Raw genomic sequence first — 24,211 nt, forward strand, 5'->3', positions numbered from 1 at the left:
ATCAGATTCTTAATTCCAGATTTTTTTTAAAATTGAATTTAAATCCCACCATTTGCCGTTATGGGATTTGAACCGCAAACATTAGCTGAGTTTCTGGATTAATTGTCTGGTGATAATTCCATCGCCTCCCCTTTCTCCATACCCTTGGCTAATAAAAATCCATCAACTCGATTCCACGTGGTCCAATTGTTCTGGCATCCACAGCCTTTCAGAGGAGAATTTCCACTACCCTTTGTGTGAAGATGTTTTTCCCAATTTCACTTTCTGAATAGCCTAGCTCTAATTTTATGAAAATGTTCCTTTGTCCTTGATTTCCTCCACACAGTGGAAAAGAGCAGCTGGGAGCTAGAGTGTTATCCCAAAACAGTATGGAGGCTTTCGCTGAGGAGTGAGATCCTGTAAAGCTTAATGTGATTGACCCTGGGAACTCTGGTGGGGGAGTCTAGAGCGAGGAGGCATGATTTCAAAATGACAGCTAGTCGTTCAGGGTGAAGTCAGGAAGCAGATATTCAGACAATCATAGAAACCCTACAGTGCAGAAAGAGGCCATTTGGCCCATCGAGTCTGCACCGACCACAATCCCACCCACGCTCTACCCCCATATCCCTACGTATTTTACCCGCTAATCCTTCTAATTTACGCATCTCAGGACACTAAGGGGCAATTCTAGCATGGCCAATCAACCTAACCCGCACATCTTTGGACTGTGGGAGGAAACCGGAGCACCCGGAGGAAACCCATGCAGACACGGGGAGAATGTGCAAGCTCCACACACAGTGACCCAAGCCGGGAATCGAACCCGGGTCCCTGGAGCTGTGAAGCAGCAGTGCTAACCACTGTGCTACCGTGCAGTGACAAGGGTAGTAGGAGTCTGGGACTTTATTCTTCTGAGGAAAATTGGTTCTGTTGTGTGCAAGATGCAACTGTAAGTGTTTAGTACTGTTGTACTGAAATGACAACCCAATATTTACCGCTCTGTCGAGTAAAAATACAATAGGTAATAGTCTGTTTCTCTTTCAGTGTTCATCAGGCTGATTTCATGCAGGCTCTGACAAGTTTGCGTCAGCTTGCATGAAACATCCCATCATTTCCAGTCAGCCCTCCTTCCTCCTGCTGTTGTCTCCAGTTCTGCAGATATGAGATCTTGCATCAAGTTGATTGGAGTCGAGTTGTTTTGGCAGCTTGCAGCCATTTCCCACCTTAATCGTGGTGACCGAGCAATGACTTCACCGAGCTGGTGAAACAGACTTTGTGGAGATGGATCATTCGCCCAATTTTGAGGGTTTGCATGTGAATCCAGAAGTTTATTTGCATTGTGTGCACTAACTGTGCGTGCATTCTCATGACTGCATTATCCCTCTCAATGTTATCAGTACAATACTTGAGAGTCGTTCATTAAATCTACCAACCAGGAATGAACTGAGCATGATTTCTTTTAGCAAAAAGGAATTGATTTTCAGATCTCAAACAATAACTTTGATAACTATCAAACATTAGTCCATTATTTTCTTATATGGTATCTATGAATGCATGGTTCAGGCACAGAAGAATCCAAAAGTAAAGTTTATTTATTAGTCACAAGTAAGGCTTACATTAACACTGCAATGAAGTTACCGTGAAATTCCCCTCGTCGCCACAGTCCAGCGCCTGTTCGGGTCAATGCACCTAACCAGCACATCTTTCAGAATGTGGGAGGAAACCCACGCAGACACGGGGAGAATGTGTAAATTCCACACAGACAGTGACCCAAGCTGGGAATAGAACCTGGGTCCCTGGCGCTGTGAAGCAGCAGTACTAAACACTATGCTACCGTGCTCTTTGAGAGTGAATGGTTACTTTATTTCAGAATGTCCTTGCACTTTTTGGGATACTGTTCAGTGGTCTTGTTTGATGGGACAATTGAATTGGATCTGTTCTTACTCCTCTTTCAGTGTCTCTGCTGTTCCTTTCAGGGTCGGAATTTCCCAATATTTGAAGAGTTTGCAGAATTTAATAAATTAGTCCCGTACCGAATCAGAATTGGAAAGTACGAAATCATGCCTCACAGCTCCAGGGACTTGGTTTCATTCCGGTCTCGGGTGACTGTAAGGAGTCTGCACGTTCTCCCTGTGTCTACGTGTGTTTCCTCCGGGTGCTCCGGTTTCCTCCCACACTCCAGAGATGTGCAGGTTAGGTGCACTGGCCATGCTAAATTGTCCCTTAGTGTCCAAAGGTGTATAGAGGTTAGGGGGATGTAATGACTTCAATCAGGCCTTTGTGGTTGGCCTATTGGAGTATAAATGCCCTGATTAAGGAGCACTAAAGGAAGTCCCTGATTAAGGAGCCAATTGATGGGTCAATCAGGGAGTCTTTATTTTGTACTTAACTGGGAGTGTCAGTTCCTCTGACACCCCAGCGATAGACAGCTAACTACTAGCACTCTGTGTACTGCTGTTAGTTTGTAAATGAAGGGATTTTGGTGAAGGGACTTCTGCCGCCAAAGACTTAATACAAGGGATTAGCTAGGTAAAAATGTGGGGTTACAGGGATAGGGCCTGGGTAAGATGCTCTGAGAGTGGGTGCAAACTCGATATGCCGAATGGTCTCCTTTGACACTGTTGGGATTCCATGAAAATCTTGAGGGGGACTTTCATTTCTCCCATCCTTCTCAAATTAGTACAATCTGTTTTTTATTTAATATCAAAAGAGAAAATACTGGAATAATTCAGATCTGGCAGCATCTGGGGAGAGGGAAACAGTTAATGTTGCAAATCCATCTAACTGAAGAAGAGTCACGTGGACTTGGAAACACCAACTCGGTTTCTCTCTCCACAAATGCTGGCAGGCCTGAGTTTTTCCAGCATTTTCTCTTTTCATTCCTGATTTTCAGCATCCGCAGTATTTTACTGTTAAGTTTTGGTTGATTTGATATGAAGAAGCCCCCAAGGAAATGCTGAGTGGATAATTAGACAGGAAATGGTCTGAAAGATTATTGAGTAAACAAAGCAACTGAACATGGCTTCAGTTGTGCTTACAAGGCGACTTTGCAAAACCTCACCTTTCCAGCGAATATAAACCATATTACCAAAGGTTACTGGAGGGACAGACATGACCAGTCCTTGTGGAATCTTTGTGGTGTTATTTTGTCGATGATTTATACCTGACTGTCTTGACTTCTAAGCACAGCTTAAACCTCAATATTCCACATTGATTTGATCTGTGCCAGTGACCTACTGACCTTTATCTCCCAGGTAACAAGCCTATTAATTCTACTAAGGCCTGTTCCTGAGAAGTATGACACAGTGTTTGACTATCATTTAAGGGGCTTGTTCTATTGAGTAAATCCAGCTGACAAGTCTGAATTTTGAAGTTGGCTTAAGAGAAATATTATTTTAAGTTATCCAATGGCAGGAAAATTTAATTTTAAAATGAAAACTAGCATAAAGGATTACAAAAGCAAATATAGCGGCATAGCCATAGTTAGTCAATGGCTAGAAAAGGATAATATTTTGGATTTCTTTTTTAAAAGTTTTTACTCCATTCTTAAAGTTACTAAGCCAATGTTCAGAGCAGACTGGGCAAACCGAAATCCACTCCCTGTCCGCTCCAAAAACCAAACACAAACCGAATCCAACTCAAGGGCCCCATAAGAGAGACAAGCAAAATCCATGCTGACAAAACAAGGCACTGCGCTCCATCCTGGGCCCAATCCGACACTTGATCTTAGCCAAAAGGCCGAGATTCTGTTATTCAGACACTGATGTGGAGATGCCGGCGTTGGACTGGGGTAACCTGGTGTTGTGAGACTTCTTACTATTCAGACACTGACCAGTCACTCTCTGCCTTCTTGTTCTAGACTTTAGGCATCAACTGTTGCTCTGCTAAACATTCTAGGCAAGTCACGTCATGTACTCAAGACCCTCCAACACCTGTGTGTGTCTTAAATCCTGGCCTCTTGCGTAACCCTTTTAATCACTTAACAATTGCCAACCTTGATTTCATCTGTTTGATTAAATTCTCGATTATCTTCCATTCTATCTTGCTCCCTTCCTTTAAAATTATCCTTAACACTTACCTTTTTGACCAAACTTTAGGGCCCCTGTTTGACAAAATTTGTTTGACAACACCCTTATGAAGTGCCCTGGGGACACGATATGTAAATGCAAGTCGTTGTAGCCTTGGTCATTCAACAGATATCCTGTCATGGCTTGTGTTAAAAACAAATCATTTTCTAGTTCATGATTCTGACCCTGGGAGTGCTGCCACCTTTAAAAACATGTTACAATTCTGTCAATGTTATTTCCTTATTTCAATAAACTGCTTCTGAGCTCCTGTTTTAGAACGAATATGTTGAAACGAGTGGGTCCCTTGACGGAGGAGGAGCCATATTCTGTTTCGCAATGCACCGCCTTGCATATCCTGAGCATTCTTATCAAATGGTTGTATGGCAAACACTTGATGCTTTCGCAACTGCTATCTCCAGCAGCATGTGATTGAAAATAAGATGGTCACAGTTATTTTTAAGATGGTCATAGTTATCTCCCACTCACCCGACAAAGGAGCAGTGCTCCTTTGGCGTTTGCTACCAAATAAACCTGTTGGACTTTAACCTGGTGTTGTTAGACTCCTTATACAGTTTTCTCCCATATCAACAGGGTATGGACTATTCATAACAGCCAGAGCTGCTCAAGGAGGCAGTGTAACTTTTGTAACAAGAGCAAGTTAGGGAGTGACTTAAAATAGTCATCTTAAGGTGGCAAATATTGTTCATAACAGGAGAGGATATTTTATTTTCTATTATAATCCGGGACCTTGATAGGCTTATCTTCCTATAGCATAGCGCGGTAGATATCATCTGATAAACAGTCAAAGTCATCTCTACACCTTGCCCATGGGTGGTGTGTACATGTACAAAAGCAAAGGACTGCGGATGCCAGAAATCCACAATAAAAACAGAAGATACTGGAAATGTTCAGCTGGTTGGAAAGAGTTTTTAAAGTTTAAAATTTGTTTGTTATTGTCACAAGTAGGCTTACATTAACATTGCAATGAAGTTACTGTGAAAATCGCCCAGTCGCCACAGTCCGGCGCCTGTTCAGGTACACTGAGGGAGAATTTAGCATGGCCAATGCACCTAACCAGCACGTCTTTCGGACTTGTGGGAGGAAACCGGAGCACTCAGAGGAAACCCACGCAGGGGCACAGTGGTTAGCACTGCTGCCTCACAGTGCCAGGGACTTGGGTTCGATTCCCGGCTTGGGTCACTGTCTGTGCGGAGTCTGCACATTCTCCCCGTGTCTGCGTGGGTTTCGTCCGGGTGCTCCAGTTTCCTCCCACAGTCTGAAAGACGTGCTGTTTTGGTGCATTGACCCGAACAGGCGCCGGAGTATGGCAACTGGGGGATTTCCACAGTAACTTAATTGCAGGGTTAATGTAAGCCTACTTGTGACTAGTAAATAAATAATAAAAAACAGACAAGGGGAGAACGTGCAGACGCTGCACAGACAGTGACCCAAGCCGGGAAACAAACCTGGTTCCCTGGCGCTGTGAGGTAGCCGTGCTAACCACTGTGCCACCATGGAAGAGAGAGAGAGAGACAGAGTTAACATTTCAGGTCAGTGATCTCTCATTGGAACCCATAATAGCAGCATGTCTTCAAACAAAGTGGAGGCCCGTGGAGTTACAAGAATGTTACTCAACGTTTGATTGAAAAGATTTTCTTTCAGTCGTGACATTGCAATTTCTGTTGTTTCTCCTGTTAACAATGCCTGACGGGCAGCTCTTCAACCTTGAAAAGAACCCTTTCTTCCTGTCACTGTGGATATAAACTGAGCCCAATTGCCTTGAGCAATACGCCAAGCCATATCACACTACAGTAAATTGTTTAAACCGCCTGCAGTATTTTGAAACAATAGGTAACATCTGCTCAGAAATACTTTGTATTAAGCACATAGAGAGAATGCAAGTAGAATTAATCACCCTGTCCTCCTGGTACAGTGACTCATGAAAGGGCTGAAGACACGCAAATCTTGCCAGGAAGAAGAAATCCTGTTTCTCTTCAGATTTGGGAAAGAGATGTGAACTTTCCCTCCCACGAAGTATTACACTCTTAGGCAAACTTGCTGAAAGTAAATGAGTAAAGCAGCAAATTTAATCAATTGTGAAATGAATACTCCAGGAGAGATTCCTCCAGTGCCCTGATCTATCCTCATTCTGCGCCAGCCCGGAGTCCACTGAAATCAAGGCCAAGTGTGGGATGCTTGAAGCTGAGGCTTTGCAAAGAAATACCGCCATTTTGCAGTCCAGGTTTAAAGTCCCTTTTTTTTGGGTTACAGTGCAACACCTCAAAACAACAGATAAATCACACCCGGTTAGGGTTACCCCTCTCGGGTGTCTTCTCAAAGCCTGATCACACCATCTAATCATCTGACATCCAATCACAAGGTTCTTAATGGGGAGATGATAGTGTAGTAGCAATGTCACTGGACTAGTAAACTAGAGGCCCAGGCTAATACTCAGGGGACATGGGTTCAAATCCCATCACGGCATCTGGTGGCATTTGAGTTCAGTTAATAAAAATCTGGAATGTAAAACTAGTATCAGTGAGTGACTATCATCATTGTCATTAAAACCCATCTGATTCACTAATGTCCTATCGGGAAGGAAGTCAGCCTTCCTTACCTGGTCTGGCCTACATGTGACTCCAGACCCACGACAATGTGGTTCACTTTTAACTGCCCCCTGAAATGAACCATAGAATCCCTACAGTGCAGAAGAGGCCATTCGGCCCATCAAGTCTGCACTAACTCTCTGAAAGAGCATCCTATCCAGGCCCATTCCCCTGCCCTATCCCCATAATGTGGAGATGCCGGCGTTGGACTGGGGTAAGCACAGTAAGAAGTCTCACAACACCAGGTTAAAGTCCAACAGGTTTATTTGGTAGCAAATACCATAAGCTTTCGGAGCTTGCTGCTCCTTCGTCAGATGATGAAGGAGCAGCAAGCTCCGAAAGCTTATGGTATTTGCTACCAAATAAACCTGTTGGACTTTAACCTGGTGTTGTGAGACTTCTTACTGTGCTATCCCCATAGCCAATTCACCTAACACGTACATCTTTGGGAAGAAACCAGAGCATCCGGAAGAAACCCACCAAGACACGGGAGAATGTGCAAACTCCATACACTCGAGGCTGGAATTGAACCCTGGATCCCTGGTGCTGTGTGGCAGCAGTGCTAACCACAGTGCTATCCCTAAGTGGCCAAACAAGCCACTCAAATCAAGGACAATTAGGAATGACATCAAATGCAGGCCTTGCCAGCCATGCCCACATCCCATGAAAGAATGCAAAAAAACTCACTGACTGACAAAATACCAGGAACAAGGGAACCTAAAAATAGCAACCCTGCAGAGCTGATGGTTTCCCCCACAAGTGTATTAAACGGAAGAAGTGAGAAAGTTACATGTGTATTAGATTTCCAATTGTCTCGAGTGTTAGGAGGCTAAAACCTCACTCTGTATTTTCATGAAATCTATGTATTATATATTGGCTAATTTGTAATTTTGTTTAAGAAAAGACTTTTAAAATAACTGAAGCCGTCGCTCAAACAAAAAGGAACTTTCTGGTGTCCAGAACAGCTGCCATTTGTTACCTCTGAAGAGATAACCCCTCTCCCCACAATAAAAATGTTGGTGAAACCTGTAATATTGCCTCGTGGAGCTGAAAAGCTCCGTCTGTCACCTTTCCTGTAGCAAGCAGCAGTTCGGAACCTGAGCTCAGTCCAGGTTTAACTGCTTGGCCCCATCTACACTGTTTCCGCCAGAACTTATGAACATCTGTACCAGTCCCTACTAGACTCCTTCATCTCTACGTGCCTATCCCATCGTGGAATTCAGCTCCACTGGAAAAGTGAATTATCCAGCATTAGTCTCCAACCTGCTTAATCTGTGAAAGAACACACCACTGGACTTCGATTCTGCACCCTGGACTCACATGGAACAATTATTTTTTATCCAGTAACTTTTGCCCTGTAAACCCCTTTCTTTCTCTACTTCGCCCTTTTATTGAATGAGTGAAAAGGGGAGCGACATTGCGACCCCTCGTCTCATGTTTGAGCATGTGCTACTAAACTAACCCCCTGAGTTTACCACATCTCGGATTTGCTGTGGAGTTGTGAACAGAAATTGAATCACGTCAAAATTGAGGGTTTGCAAAAAGATTCAACCACTTACAAAGAGGGAAATCAAACACTTTTCTGTTTATGGATGGGTGCTGAGAAGGGAAATCAGGGCTGTTTAAATTAATCCTCCTCCTTGTCCATAACACGAGGTTCAGGATTGTGCCCATTGTTAGAAAATTGTTAGTGAGGTTCCATTATTTAAGAAGGAAGGGTGGGAGAAAGGTAACTACAGAACCATCCGTTTAATATTAATTGTCAGAAAGTTACTGGAATCAAATATCAGAGACAATATCACTGAGGAGGTCACTAGCATGGTGGATAGGGAAATGCCTACGGATGTTGCCTCCATGTACTTCCAGAAGGCATTTTATAAAATTCCCCCAAGTGATTATTAGTTACAAATAAAATTCCATGGAATTGGCTATAACCTTGCAACATAAACTAGTAATTAATTAAGATAAGGTGATGGAGACAGAAAGGAAATGTTCTCTGATATGACGAATGGCATTCTCCAAGAATTTGCATTGTGCCATCCACATTTCAACAGATATGTAATTGACTTGGTGAAGGGATTAAACACATCCTTACCCAAGTTTCTAGGAATGAAATCAGAAAGCCCTTTTTCACAAAGGCTAGTCGAATCTGGAATTCTATCCCATAAAAGATTTGAATGCTGGGTCAATTATATTTTCGGGACTGGGATGCATGGTGGCACAGTGGCTAGCACTGCTGCCTCACAGTGCTAGGGACCTGGCTTCAATCCCGGCCTTGGGTCACTGTCTATGTGCAGTTTGCACATTCTCCCCGTATCTGCGTGGATTTCCTCCCACAGTCCAAAGATGTGCGGGTTAGATGTGCTAAATTGACCCTCGTGTCAGGGAATTAACGGTAAATATGTGGGGCTACGGCGATAGGGCCCGGGTGGGATTGTGGTCAATGCAGATTCGATGGGCCGAATGGCCTCCTTCTGCACTGTAGGGATTCGATGATGAAATCAATATATTTGTGTTGGATATCACAGGATGTGGATCAATAGAGTTGATGCACATCAATCACTGTCTAATTAATTGGTGGAACATGTCCGAAGGGCTGAATGGCCTCCTGTTTCTCTCTTGACTTTCAGAAGACATTGAATAAGGTTCCCCATTCTTTGGATGCTGGATGTCAGGTAAAAGTTTCAAAGACTGAGATACTGTCGTCAAATTCAAATAGAATTGGATATTTACGAGAAGGAGGAGAAATGATATGGCTATGAAGAAAGTACAAGGAATGTGACTAATTAAATAGCTCGAGCAGTTGCAGTGCACTTCGGAATGCAGATTGAGTAAGAAAATAGGTGTCATTGGTTAACATAGGTGTGTAAACACAGTGCCTGCCCTGAGGCCAAGGGAGTGGTTCATGTATTCCTCTTGTTCAAAGAGTAAAAGATTGCGGATATGATTCAGTAAATTTTACAACAGTTAATCTAACATCTGAAACGTGGGAAATCAACCTTTGTAGTTTGCCAGGACCTTTTCAATGGTTTGACTGAGGGTGATGAAAACAATCAAAAGGTCATACCTAGAGTCAAACCCAACCCAGAGTCAAACCCAACCCAGCTGTAAGGCCTGAAAATACTGGAAATGCTCAAAAGGTGAGAGAACCACTGACCGAATGTTTGGATGTGGACCCTTTGTTCAAATATTCAGTGTTAAACCAAATACTTCTCTCCCTGTTTCATGGACTCCACCCTCCCCACCACACACTGCTACACACATACTATCCACCTCAACAGCACTGTCTCTCAAAGGATTCGTCTTCAAGTTCACCCCCCGCTATACCATCGCCCAAGAAGTTCCAACTTTTCAGAATTTTCTGCTTGCCTTTGTCTCCCTGTCTAGAAGGCTTCTTCCTGCACATCTAACCCTTTCTCCTACCTTCAACCGTTGTTCATGTGGACTACTTTTTTTGGCCCCCTACACTTATTATCAAGAACTGCCAGCACGATAATGGCCATGATAGTTTCTTCACTTCCCTCTCTTTCTCTATCTTCCTGAGAAGGGAACGCAGTAGTATCTCAGATTCAATCCTGTGAGTCCTTCACTCCTCAACCAGTCTCCATCCAGCAACAACTGCCTCTGGCAGGCTAAACCTGAGCCCACATTGAACATTTTTTCCTCTAACTCTATAATTATGTCCTCCAGATAAAAGGTGTCGCTCTGGGAATATATTTTTATGGGAATCCTGATTGTTTTTTATTCACTTTAATGACTTTGATGATGCTTTGCATAGACCAACTTAGTAAATGACAAGATCATCGGCATGGTGACACAGTGGATAATCATAGAATCCCTGTAGTACAGAAGGAGGCCATTTGGCCCATTGAGTCTGTACCAACCACAATCCCATCCAGACCCTATTCCCGTAACCCCACACATTTACCCTGTTAGTCCCCCTGATACAAGAGTCAATTTAGCATGGCCAATCAACCTAACCTGCACATCTTCGGACTTTTGCCTCACAGCGCCAGGACCCCAGGTTCAGTTCCAGCCTTGAGTGTCTGTGCAGAGTCTGCACGCTCTCCCTATGTGTGGGTTTCCTCCATGTGCTCCGGTTTCTTCCCACAGTCCAAAGATGTGCCGATTAGGTGGATTGGCCATGCTAAATTGCCCCTTGATGTCCCAAGATGTGTAGTTTGGGGGGATTAGTGGGGTAAATGTGTGGGGTCACAGGGATACGACAGGGGGTGGACCTGGGTGGGATGCTCTGTCAGAAAGTCAGTGCAGACTCGATGGGCCGAATTGCCTCGTTTTGCACTATATGGATTCTATACTGTTATCAACCCACACTTCCAAAAAAGTGAAACAGTTTTATGTTGAACGATGAGAAGTGTCTAACTCACAGTGTACGCCACAAACTGCCTCATCCTGCACATTCCTTTGAGTTCAGTCTTCTGGCATTGGGCACAATCGTGTAACCTGCAACATTTCACAAGAAGGTGCCATCAGCGGTGCCAAGCTGCTTCTTGGTCTGATTTCTAAATAGAATCTTTCAGAGGCTGGAGGTCGGGCCTGTGTCAATGGTTGTTCTTGCTACACCCATAAGGCTTAAAAAGCTAAGAAATGGGAGGCCACATGGAAAAGAAATAATCGGAAAATGCACAAAATGACTCGGTAATCTGGGGCTCCGTAACAATTCTCAATTCATGGAGTTTAGCAATTCAAACTAGATACTTTTACTTTTCCCCTGCACAGAACTTCAGAAGCAAGCTGCTGAGCTGTTTGGGATGGAGGATACCTTGTTTGTACCCAGTGGAACGATGGGGAACCTAATTTCAGGTCAGTGTAACTACAGCAAGACATTGCACCACAGCTTTTCAATCTAATCACAATGAACAGAAGCAACTGAAGGCCCAGTTCAGCTAACAATGCAATGCTGGTTTCGGCTGTGGCTCATTGGTGGTAGCCCCCTCGACCCTGCGTAAAAGGTTTGTGAGATCAAGTCTCACTCCAGAGACTTGAGCACATAATCTAGGCTAACTGTCCCAGGGCAGTGCTGAGGGAGCACTGCATTGTTAAGGCTGCTGTTTTTCAGATGAGAGTTTAAATCAAGGAGCGGCCTGCTCACTCAGGTGGAGGTAAAAGATCGTACGACACTATTTTGAAAAAGTATAGCTCTCACTGGTGTCCTGGCCAATATTTATCCTTGAACCAATACTAATAAAATAGGTTATCTGGTATTTATCACATTGGGGGATCTTGCTGTGCATAAATTGGCTATTTTGTTTTCAACCGTGACCCCCATTGCAAAGATAAAACATTCAGGGCAATGTGAACTCATAAAATGGCACAATGTAAATCTGGTCCCACAGAGGATGTTGCTACATTTCAATTTCTAATTGTAATCCCACAAGAGCATAAAATGGGTGTGCAAGTATAATTGTGTATTTAGTTGACAGGATGGTCTACCACTGAGGGATATCCTCCAATCCAAAAAGATATCTGACCATCAGAATAGGAAAATATGATTGGGAGGATGACTCAGGAGGTCATTCTTTGCATGGTGTGAGGTGGATCGAATAGATGAGACAACATTCCGATGGACGAAGTTAGGGAGCTTTTCATCTTCCCTCTTGTTTTGGATTGTGTTGGCTACTTTTACAATGGGGGTCTGCTGTCTGAGTCCTAGAGTCATAAAGTTTAACAGTACAAAAAGAGGCCCTTCAGCCCATCATATCTGTGCTACACATCAAGCACCTATCTATTTTAATTCCATTTTCCAGCACTTGGTCCATGGCCTTGAATGCTATAGTGTTTCAAGTGTTCATCTAAATACTTCTTAAATGTTGTGAGGGTTCCCGCCTCTACACCCTTTCAGGTAGCGCGTTCCAGATTTCCACCACCCTCTGGGTGAAAAGGTTTTTTCTTAAACACTCTCTATGTCTCCTGTCCCTTATTTTAAATCTATGCCCCCTGGTTATTGACCCCTCTCCTAAGTGGAAAAGTTATTTCCTATTTACCCTATCTATGTCCTTCATAATTTTGTACACCTCGATCAGGTCCCCCCTCAGCCTTCTCTGCCCTAAGGAAAACAATCCCAGTCTAACCAGCCTCTCTTCATAGCTGAGCTGCTCCAGCCCAGGCAACATCCTGGTGAATCTTCTCTGCACCTTTTCCAGTGCAGTCAAATCATTCCTATTTGGTGGCCCGAAATGCACATAGTGCTCTAACTATAGCCTAACAAGCATTTTATACAGCTCCATCCTAATCTCCTGCTCTTATATTCCATGCCTTGGCTAATAAAAGTAAGTATCCTATATCCTTTCTTAACCATCCATGTACAGTATACTTTGTCTGTATAGCGCAAGAAACAAGACTTTTCACTGTATACCAATACATGTGACAATAATAAATCAAATCAAATCAACCATCTTATCTACCTATCCTGCTGCCTTCAGGGATCTTTGGACATGCACCCCAAGGTCCCTCAGGTCCTCTGGCAGAGGAACTGAACAGTAACTTTGCATCAGTCTTCTTTAGCCAGAGAGTGGAGAATCTGTGGAACTCTTTGCCGCAGAAGGCTGTGGAGGCCAGGTCATTGAGTGTCTTTAAGACAGCGATAGATAGGTTCTTGATTAATAAGGGGACCAGGGGTTATGGGGAAAAGGCAGGAGAATGGGGATGAGAAAAATATCAGCCATGATTGAATGGCGGAGCAAACCCGATGGGCCGAGTGGCCTAATTCTGCTCCTGTATCTTATGGTCTGTACTTCCTGGTGTCCTACCATTCATTGTGTATTCCCTTGTTTTGTTAGACCTCCCAAAATGAAGGGGTGAAAGCATATTCAGCCCCTGAGTAGTCTATTTATTACTTGTTCTTAGGGACTATGTTCCACTGTTTTCATGGGATGTGCCTTTTCACCATGAATAGTAAAAGCCTTTTAAATGTATACAGTACGAGAAGATCCAATTGCCTGTTATCTGATCTGCGTGATGCTAATTGATATTCCTGACATACTGCAGTATTTGATGTGTTGCGTAGGCTATTCATTGTCTCCAAAATGCCAAAGATTTCAAGAGGACCAAAGTCTTAAACAAGTTTATAAAGAATACATTTACTATTTTGAGAATGGGAATCTCATATCCCCTCCTCTTGATACTAAGTTGCATTATTAAAACAGAAGTTGGGATTGTGATTGTGTAGCCAGTAGAGATTGGGTAGATGGTATAAGCACCCCATCCTGATGATAGAATCATAGATTCCCTACAGTACAGAAGGAGGCCATTCGGCCCATTGAGTCTGCACCAACCACATTTCCACCCAGGCCCTATTCCCACAACCCCACATATTTACCCTGCTAATCCCCCTGACACTAAGGGTCAATTTAGCATGGCCAATCAACCGAACCCGCACATCTTTGGACTATGGGAGGAAGCTGGAGCACCCAGAGGAAACCCACGCAGACACAGGGAGAAAGTACAAACTCCACACAGACTTGATGGCGGACTGTTATGGAAATCACTAGGTCAGAGTTTCCTCTCAATTTCCTGAGTCTACTCCAAGGTTCAAACAGATCCTGCACATGAAGATTTTTCATACTTAGACAGATTTTCCACACAATAGTTTTAAAGTACTTTTGAATTCTGTTCTGGGACATTGGCACAATCAAACTGGGCAACATCCTTGAGATTGATGTAGACTGGAACATGAGAATGCATCCATCTGCCTAATGTCCCTTTTCCTAACTCTCAGAAAGTGTCGCTGTTCATCTGGCCGGCCCCAAAATGTGAAAAATATCAGAGTCTCTTATCCCCTTCTGCATTTTTTCTGTCAAAACCCAGTCCAGTTTCCTTTTAATCTTGCCGACATTACCCACCTCTATGTGTAGTATGCTCAATATCATTATCACACTATGTCAAAGGGTTAAATTTATAGTCCCTGCCTACCTTCCCTTTCTGGTCTCTCTACCCCAAACAAACAAATTTAATGGACTCATACTGCTAGTTATACACTGAATAGTTCCATTGGTATTTGAATTCCCAGTAGAATGTAGTTGGAAGGAAGTGCTAAAAAGTATAGAGTTGCGTCAGTCCATAGCAGCCTGGGATACACTAGGGCGTGTGCTTTGAGGCTGATTCCCATAAAGTCATTGAACAGTAACTCTTTGTGAATCAGGGTTTCCTTGGTTCGGGAGATTGGGCTACATATATACAATTCAAATAATACACTCAATGTACTGGGCTGCAGTTCAGGATTCTTCCAGTAATGAATGTAGGAGGTCTTTTATTCATTCTCAGGAAGTGGGCATTTGTTTATTACCTCTCCTTAGTTTCCGCCAGTTGTTGGTAAGACTGAGTGACTCGCTAGACCAGTCCTGTGCTACTATTTTAGTGTGGACGCTTTCACCCATGGGCCAGACCAGGTCAAAATGGCAGCCTTTCTTCCTCCGAGAACATTAGTGAACCCAGTCTGGATCTTTATGAGAATCCCACACTTTCATGGTCACTTTTACTGATACCAGCTTTTTTATTTCTAGATTTCAAACTGAATCCAGATTTTCAAACTGACATGGTGGGTGTTAAACCTGCTTTCACCAGATTACTAACTATTACAACAACATAACCTATATGCTGCCACTCCCATTTGATTTGATGTACTTTTTGCATGTAAATGAAGTCACGTTTTGTGCCCACTCCTGGAATTTCCACAAGGCTTTTTCTAATTTTCTGCCATATTTTGATTTTAATTTATTATTGTCACATGTATTAGTATACAGTGAAAAGTATTATTTCTTGCATGCTATGCAGACAAAGCATACCATACATAGAGAAGGAAAGGAGAGGGTGCAGAATGTAGTGTTACAGTCATAGCTAGGGTGTAGAGAAAGATCAACTTAGTGCGAGGTAGGTCCATTCAAAAGTCTGACGTCAGCAGGGAAGAAGCTTTTCTTGAGTCGGTTGGTACCCGACCTCAGACTTTTCTATCTTTTTCCTGACAGAAGAAGGTAGAAGAGAGTATGTCTCGGGTGCGTGGGGTCCTTAATTATGCTGGCTGCTTTTCCGAGGCAGCGGGAGGTGTAGACTGAGACAATGGATGGGAGGCTGGTTTGCATGATATATAAAATTATGAGGGGCATAGATAAGGTGAACAGTTGGAAACTTTTTCCCAGGGCGGAAATGACAATTGCAAGGGGGCAGAAGTTCAAGGTAAGGGTTCAGTAGAGATGTGCGGGGGAAGTTTTTTACACAGAGGGTGGTGGGGGCATGGAATGCACTGCCAAGTGAGGTTGTTGAGGCAGATACGTTAGTGACATTTAAGACTTATCTGGATAGACACATGAATAAGTGGGGAATCGAGGGATACAGGTAGTTGGTCTAGATGGGACAACATGACTGACGTAGGCTTGGTGGGCCAAAGGGCCTGTTCCTGTGCTGTAATGTTCTTTCTTCTTTGTTCTATAACTTTTGGTAGAAGTTAAACATCGTAAATGATTGCTGTTTCTCTGACTTCCTGCTAACGTTACAGTGAGAAATCACAGAACCCGAACCAAACTTTGATTCTCCCCGGTGTATGTCAGTGAGCAAGCCTTTTCCTGTGAATTCTGAACAAGCAAAAAACAAGTTCCACATTTAAAATATTTAACTTGGTTGGAGGTTTGTGGAGATACCACTGGTGCCATGGCAACTCCCCAGGAATTTCTCATTAAAGGACAGAAGAGCAGACACTTTCAGTACAAGACAGAGTGTCCCATTGGACTATCCCTTTTAGTTAAGTGACCTCCCAGATAGTGAGAGAAATTCCAACTGTTGTATTGTACTGTTGATCTACTACCTCCAATGAAAAAATTGAAGCCATCTGTTAGGTTTCATAGAATCATAGAATTCTTACAGTGAAGAAGGAGGCCATTCGGCCCATTGAGCCTGCATTGACAACAATCTCACCCAGGCCCTAAGATAAAAGCAAAATACTGTGGATGCTGAAATCTGATTCCACCCAAACCCTATCCCCGTAACCCCATGTATTTACCCTGCTAGTCCGGCTGACACTAATAGGCAATTAGGCAAAGCCAATCAACCTAACCCGCACATCTTTGGAGTGTGGGAGGAAACCGGAGCACCCGGTGGAAACCCACGCAGACACGGAGAGAATGTGCAAACTTCACACAGACAATCACCCAAGGCCAGAATTGAACCTGGGTCCCTGGCGCTGTGAGACGGCAGTGCTAACCACTGTGATAAAACTCTTAAAGTGGCTTTGCGGGATTCGTTCTTCACTCTTTACGAAGAAGAGATTCTTTGAGATTACAGAGAAATAGAGCAGTAGTTGATCTTTATATTGCCAATGAGAGTTGCCTGTCAAACTATGGAAAGATTAATCTCTCGGTGTCTTGAGTTCTTCACAGGTGTGAGATCGTGCACCAGAATGTTTCTCAAAATGTCTTGCATCCTGCCTAGTTCTTAGAAAAACTGCACAAAGAGACTGAAGGTTGTTTCTCAGACGAGCATTTTTTTGAGGAAGGTGTCTAGCTTGCTGAGTCTGAGAGGAAAAAACACAGGAAGTTGGGCTGTGTAACGTTCATGACCATATGTAAATCTGGAAGGCTTTCCTGTGCTATGTTCAAGTACAGTGTGCAGCGAAGTGCAGTTCACTCTGTCAATCTGATAACATTTATGAGAACTGACCACAAAGGAAGAGAGAGAGAGCAGTGCAACCTTGAAATGACGTGCAGTTTTTGCTGCATTGTTGTTTTTAAGAGGGAAAATACAAAATAATTGAGTCGAATCACTATAACAGTTTAAGTACTCGACGGTGTAAAGTTGCATGTAATTGCTGTTTTTAACCCTCTCTTTCAAGGTTTATAGAGAGAAATCATGCCAACTTGACAGAATTTATAATTGAACTCTTTGGTACATGAACAAGAAAGCAACATATCTGACATTTCAACACTTCAGATACTTTTAAATTACAGGATCCCACATATTTCATGTCATAACGCATTACCAATGTAAAAACAAGCCAAAGAACATTCCCCTGCCTTCCAGAGTTGCGGTTATGGATATTTATGTCTGTATATTAGAGGTTAGCTTTGAGTAAAGTGAAATAGAAGTGCCAGCAAAAGATTCGAGCACTTCAAATATTTTCATGCAAGTGGACCTTGCTGTACCTAACCAAAATATTGAAAAAGTTATCATGTAATCCAAACATCTTGCACCAGGCAAGAATGCCCATGAACCGTACCTTGACTTAGTTGAATGGAGATTTCTACTGTGTGTTTTTGCATGAATGGATATATTCCGCATATAGCACATCAGCCATATGATTTCACCCAACTTCAAGCCATGCGATGGTAATCTGAGATTTCTGCGGACTCTTGTTTGCTTGGCCATGACTGACATTCTAAACTTTAAGCAAAGAGGTGTGCGAGAGATTGAAGAGTTGGGGGAATAGCAAGAATCGCACTCCTAACATTATTGAAAAGAGAAAAATGTGGACAAAGTTGATCATCTTGTACTCATCAGAACAAATGCAAGAATGCCAAATTTTGAACCATCACCACACTTTATACCACAGGGGAAATGGGGTGCTGATTGGTTGACAAGTGGACTCTGGCTGAGGCATTGCCATGGAATAGGCAACGGGGAATTGGCTTCCCGTGCTTCCGGTCAATTCTAAAAAGGCGCAGAGACTTGAACAGATTCCTTTTGTTTGCAGAGGAAGGGTCCTCTATGAATTTATGTCCCTTATAGCCTAGCATTAATGAACCACATTATGAGCTCAACTGCTTGTTAATGTAGCTATCAGTGCACTCAGAATTGTTCAGCAAGTGCGATTCAGTTGCAAAATCACACTTAACAGCAGACATTTTGCTTCTGAGTTTTTGTAAGTGCTGACTGGTTGAGTACCCTGCCTAATAGGAACAGCCAAAGGAGCATGTTGTTGATTCAATCAGCCAGTTTTTAGGATGTATGGCCCATGCGTCTGGCATCACACCAGCACTGAAATTCATACACAACATTGATCAGTTGTGTGGTTGGCAGAACATCTTTTTGGAGGATTGGGCCACACATCTGTACAATCCTTAGTGAGCTAATAGCTACACTAACAACCAACTTAAATTAATCAGTTGAGTTCATAACATGGCTCATTTACACTACCTATCAGATCTAAGCATTGCAGTCCTGCCACATCCAGCCGTAAATAGTGGTGGACAATTAAACAACTCACTGGAAGATGAGGCTCCACAAATATCCCCATCTTTAATGATGAGGGAGCCCAGCACATCAGACCTGATAAGGCTAAGGCATTTGCAACAATCGTCAGCCAGGTTCTGAACAGAGTAGTTCTGGAACGCAGTGACACCTGACCTGAGTGGCTTCATTGGGAGTTTGGAGACAGTGGAAAGTTCTGGTAAGCGGAATCTAAAAACTGAAGCCTAGTTTAGCAGCTCGACTTAAATTAGAAATTCTGGTAACAGAACTTGCCTGCCAGTGGCAGTTAACTGTCAATCAGTTGCAAGCAATTGTTTTTGAATCAGTGCTAATCAACAGGTGTAGGGCAGTTGAGTCATTATTGGGAACTTAGAAATAGTATAAAGAGCAAGAGGGCCTCAGCAGAGCAGTTCTAGAATGGAGTGGAACCTGAACAGAGTGGCTTAATTGGGAAGGTACCACATGGTAGGTCATTGCATAAGGTTAAATCTCACGGGATCCAGGGTGAGGTAGCCAAATGGATACAAAATTGGCTTGAAGACAGAAGGTGGTTGTAGCGGGTTGTTTTTCAAACTGGAGGCCTGTGACCAACGGTGTGCCTCAGGGATCAGTGCTGGGCCCACTGTTTTTTGTCATTTATATTAATGATTTGGATGAAAATTTAGGAGGCATGGTTAGTAAGTTTGCAGATAACACCAAGATTGGTAGGATAGTGGACAGTGAAGAAGGCTATCTCGGATTGCAACAGGATCTTGATCAATTAGGCCAGTGGGCTGACGAATGGCAGATGGAGTTTAATTTAGATCAATGCAAGGTGATGCATTTTGGTAGATCAAACCAGAGCAGGACTTACTCAGCTAATGGTAGGACGCTGTGGAGAGCTTTAGAACAATGGAATCTAGGGGTACAGGTTCATAGCTCCTTGAAAGTGGAGTCACAGATGGACAGTGGTGAAGAAGGCATTCAGCATGCTTGGTTTTATTGATCAGAACATTGAATACAGGAGTTGGAATGTCTTGTTGAAGTTCTACAAGACATTGGTAAGGCCACACTTGGAATACTGTGTACAATTCTGGTCACCCTATTATAGAAAGGATATTATTAAACTAGAAAGAATGCAGAAAAGATTGACTAGGATGCTACTGGGACTTGATGGTTTGAGTTATAAGGAGAGGCTGGATAGACTGGGACTTTTTACTCTGGAGCGTAGAAGGCTGGGGGGTGATCTTATAGAGGTCTATAAAATAATGAAGGGCATAGATCAGCTAGATAGTCAATATCTTTTCCCAAAGGTAGGGGAGTCTAAAACCAGAGGGCATAGGCTTAAGGTGAGAGGGGAGAGACACAAAAGTGTCCAGAGGGGCATTTTTTTCACACACGGAATGGTGAGTGTCTGGAACAAGCTGCCAGAAGTAGTAGTAGTCGAGGTGGGTACAGTTTTGTCTTTTAAGAAGCATTTAGACAGTTACGTGGGTAAGATGGGTATAGAAGGATTTGGGCCAAACACAGGCAATTGGGACTAGCTTAGTGGTTTAAAGAAAGGGGCGGCATGGACAAGTTGGGCCGGAGGGCCTGTTTCCATGCTGTAAACCTCTATGACTCTAATTTGGAGACTGAGAATTTGGAGAAAAGGGGAAACAATCTAGTATAAAACATATCAACCATGATTGAATGGTGGAACAAACTCAATGGGCCGAATGGCCTAATTCTGATTTTATAATCTTAAGGTTTTATGGTCTGTAAATGACTAACAATAAGAGTTAAATTACAGCTACAGGAGCTGACATGCAAGGGAGCAGCAGGGCACTGTCCACACACTCGCTAGGTAGTGGGTAAGTTGGTTTTCTCCACTTTAAAGCTGCATTAAGGTACGAGTTACAGCTTTTTTTTAAAAAAAGGAACCTTAAATAAATTTCTACCTGGCATAAATAGAAGAGTCTTTAAGTTAAAGTTATGGCAGAGGAGCTCACTCCTGTTTGTTGTACTGCCTGCAACACGTGGGAATTCGTAGACACTCCTTGCAGTCTGGATGACCACATGTGTGGAAAGTGCCACAGGTTTGACCAACCTGAGCTCTGGGACTTGGAGCTTGAACGTCGCGGCCTGAGGAACTGAGGTGCATCCGCGAGGCTGAGAGTTGAAGGAACTTATCAAGGCTCTTTGGGAGCGCCTTCCAAACCCACACTACTACCATCTGGAAAGACCAGGGCAGCCAGAGACATGGAAGCACCACCACCTGGAGATTCCCCTCCAAGTCACTCCCCATCCTAACTTAGAAATATATCACCATTCCTTCACTGTCGCTGGGTCAAAATCCTGGAACTTCCTCTTTAACAGCGCTGTGGATGTACCTACACCACATGCACTGCAGCGGTTCAAGAAGGCAGCTCACCACCACTATCTTGAGGGCAGTTGGGTATGGGCAATGAATGCCATCCTAGCCAGTGAAGTCTACATCCCATGAATGAGTAGAAAGTGATATCTATTCATTCCTAGGGATCTATTCTCTACAGATGAAAGGAATATGTTCCATCCTTCCACCTTTTTTAAAAGACATGGAATTTTGGGGAGACTATAGTTCCCATTGGTGTCTCCATGGCAAAACCTTGGCCAATCAGCATCAATTTGCCAGCCAACCACACCCTTGCCTCCCATGATATAAAACTAGCCGTGATTGCTTGTAATTTGGCATTCCGGCAAGACACATGTCTCTCTCTCTTATCAGAAATGTTCAGGTTCCAACAAGCAGCTGTTTGCAAATCTTAACTCTAGTTTCTGTCCTTGGCTCAGTTGGATTCCTCTTTAAAACTAACGAAACAGTGAAAAAAAAGTTGTGGCGAGGAACCTCAGGTAGAATTTCACCACAGCCTTCGAGTACATGCATCCATGCACGACACAAGGAAACTGGCTTTCTTGTGAAAGAAAAGCACATTCCATTGTCATGTAATTGAAGCAGACACAGTTCGGAGGAAGCAGTTTCAACTGGTTTAACTGCTCTGCACGATCTCGAGGGAACCCCATTGTGCCAAAAAAATCTAGATGAAGCAACAGATACAAGTGCAACTCTGTGTAAAACCCAACTGAGAAAAATAATAAATGCTTATTAGACATTCCAAACATGTTCCACAGCTTGGTATGGCTCCTGCTGTGCCCAAGACCACAAGAAACCCACAAAAGGTCATAAATCTAGCCTTGCCCGTTGGGCACCGCAGGGATTGGGGTGCGTTATCGACCCTAATAATCACATTTTAATTTGATGTCTTTAAGTTTCCTTTGTACTTTGATTTTTGTTCGGGCTGTTCCCCCTCCTTTTGGGGAGCTGCCCCTTTTACTTTGTCCTGACTTAATTTGAGTTTGTTTATTTGGTTTGACCTTAAAAGAGGCCAAGACCGCAAGAAACCACAAAAGGTCATAAATCTAGCCCAAAACGCAAACCAGCCTCCCATCCATTGACTCTGCCTAACTCCCTGCTGCCTCGGCAAAGCAGCCAGCATAATTAAGGACCCATGCACCCCGGACATTCTCTCTTCCACCTTCTTCCGTTGGGAAAAAGATATGAAAGTCTGAGGTCACGTACCAACCGACTCAAGAACAGCTTCCTCCCTGCTGCCATCAGACTTTTGAATGGACCTACCTTGCATCAAATTGATCTTTCTCTACACCCTAGCTATAACTGTAACATTACATTCTGCACTCTTTCATTTCCTTCTCTATGAACGGTATGCAAAAAATAATACTTTTCACTGTATGCTAATACATGTGACAATAATAAATCAAATCAAATAAATCTTTCTGCATTCAACTTGCGCAGAATTCCTAAATGCAAAGCTTACTGTTAGCCAGTGGAAAATAACACCAGCTGATTAGCAGGAATAACTGCAACTTCCAATTTCAATAATATACAATGACATGGCAATCAGTTTACGCCCAGTGAGACACAAGAAATGAGGTAAATGACCATACGATCTGCTTCAATGATGACAGTTCAGGAATAAATATTGACTGGGACACCAGGAGAACTTCAGTTCTCTTCTTTGCCTTGTACAGTGGGATCTTCTACATCTACGCACGAAAGCAAACAGGGCCTCGGTTTGAAGTGTCATCCAAAAGATGGCACCTCCAAACATTGCAGCACTCTACTGAGGCAACGGCCCCAGCACCTATGCACTCCTGAGCGACACGGTGTCACAGTGGTTAGCACTGCTGCCTCACAGCACCAGGGACCCGGATTCGATTCCTGGCTTGGGTCACTGTCTGTGCGGAGTCTGCACATTCTCCCCATGTCTGTATGGATTTCCTCCGGGTGCTCTGGTTTCTTCCCACAGTCTGAAAGACGTGCCAGTTAGGTGCATTGGCCATGCTAAATTCTCCCTCAGTGTACCCGAACAGGTGCTGGAGTGTGGCCACTAGGGAATTGTACAGTAATTTAATTCCACTGTTAATGTAAGCCTACTTGTGACACTAATAGCTAAACTTAAAAAAACTTTAATGGTAGTTATTGTCCATATAGATTTGATGGGCTGAAGGGCCTTTTCTGCACTGTATGACTCTATGAACAGTTATCACTGTTCTTTTATCCAAACTTGCCAACAAAATCATATTTTAACAAAAGATCCTAAAACATCCAACAATGACAGCCTTGTAAATAATAAATTGCAGTGCTTAGCAGAATTTATGTTGTGGTTCTCTCATACACAAGTGTAAGATTCTCTCAGAACTGTAGAGAAAAGATCAAAACACAGTAGTTTTTTACCAAACTAAAGAATTATATTTGGCATTCATTAACACAGCAATTTTACCTGGAATAAAGTCATGTTTCCCCACACAACCTTATCGTGTTGAGCACAACTCGTGTGAGGGAGTGATCAGGTCCTGAGTGATGGGGGAAAAGTGAAGTTTGCTCTCCTATGGCATCTTGTTCACATGTCACAGACAATGCCCTTGAAAAATCACTTCTGAACTGAGTTTTATTCTTTCAACATAAAATACTGGAAAATCTCAGCAGGTCTGACAGCATCTGTGGAAAGAGAACAGAATTTCTCAAAACGTTAGCTCTGTTGTCTCTTATTCTTTCAAGTTTATTACCGGCAGAATTGCTATCAACGGACTGGTTGTTCTCCTCTCAGTTCTTAATCTCCAGCTGTCTTGTCTTGTTTATCTCGCTCTGTTAGCACTAAATGTTTACCTCCACTCTGCCCAGAGCAATATGACAGTCCACGATAGTTTTAATGTTTAAAGTTTTTATTTATTAGTCACAAGTAGGCTTACATTAACGCTGCAGTGAAGGTACTGTGAAAATCCCCTAGTTGCCACACTCCGGCACCTGTTCGGGTACACTGAGGGAGAATTTAGCACGGCCAATGCACC

General features: G+C 43.2%; 1 protein-coding gene across 2 annotated transcripts in view; it reads left to right on the forward strand.

Annotated features, from left to right (window-relative positions):
- Positions 1 to 24,211, forward strand: part of tha1 (threonine aldolase 1) — a 90,329-nt gene that overhangs the window by 25,917 nt on the left and 40,201 nt on the right. For both annotated transcript variants that reach the window (XM_078225685.1, XM_078225686.1), the window contains exon 2: positions 11,390 to 11,473. In XM_078225685.1, coding sequence (XP_078081811.1) covers positions 11,390 to 11,473 — 84 coding nt within the window. The remainder of the gene's footprint in view (positions 1 to 11,389; positions 11,474 to 24,211) is intronic.

The sequence above is a fragment of the Mustelus asterias genome, chromosome 12 (genome assembly GCF_964213995.1).
Source record: "Mustelus asterias chromosome 12, sMusAst1.hap1.1, whole genome shotgun sequence".
Classification (NCBI taxonomy): Eukaryota; Metazoa; Chordata; class Chondrichthyes; order Carcharhiniformes; family Triakidae; genus Mustelus; species Mustelus asterias.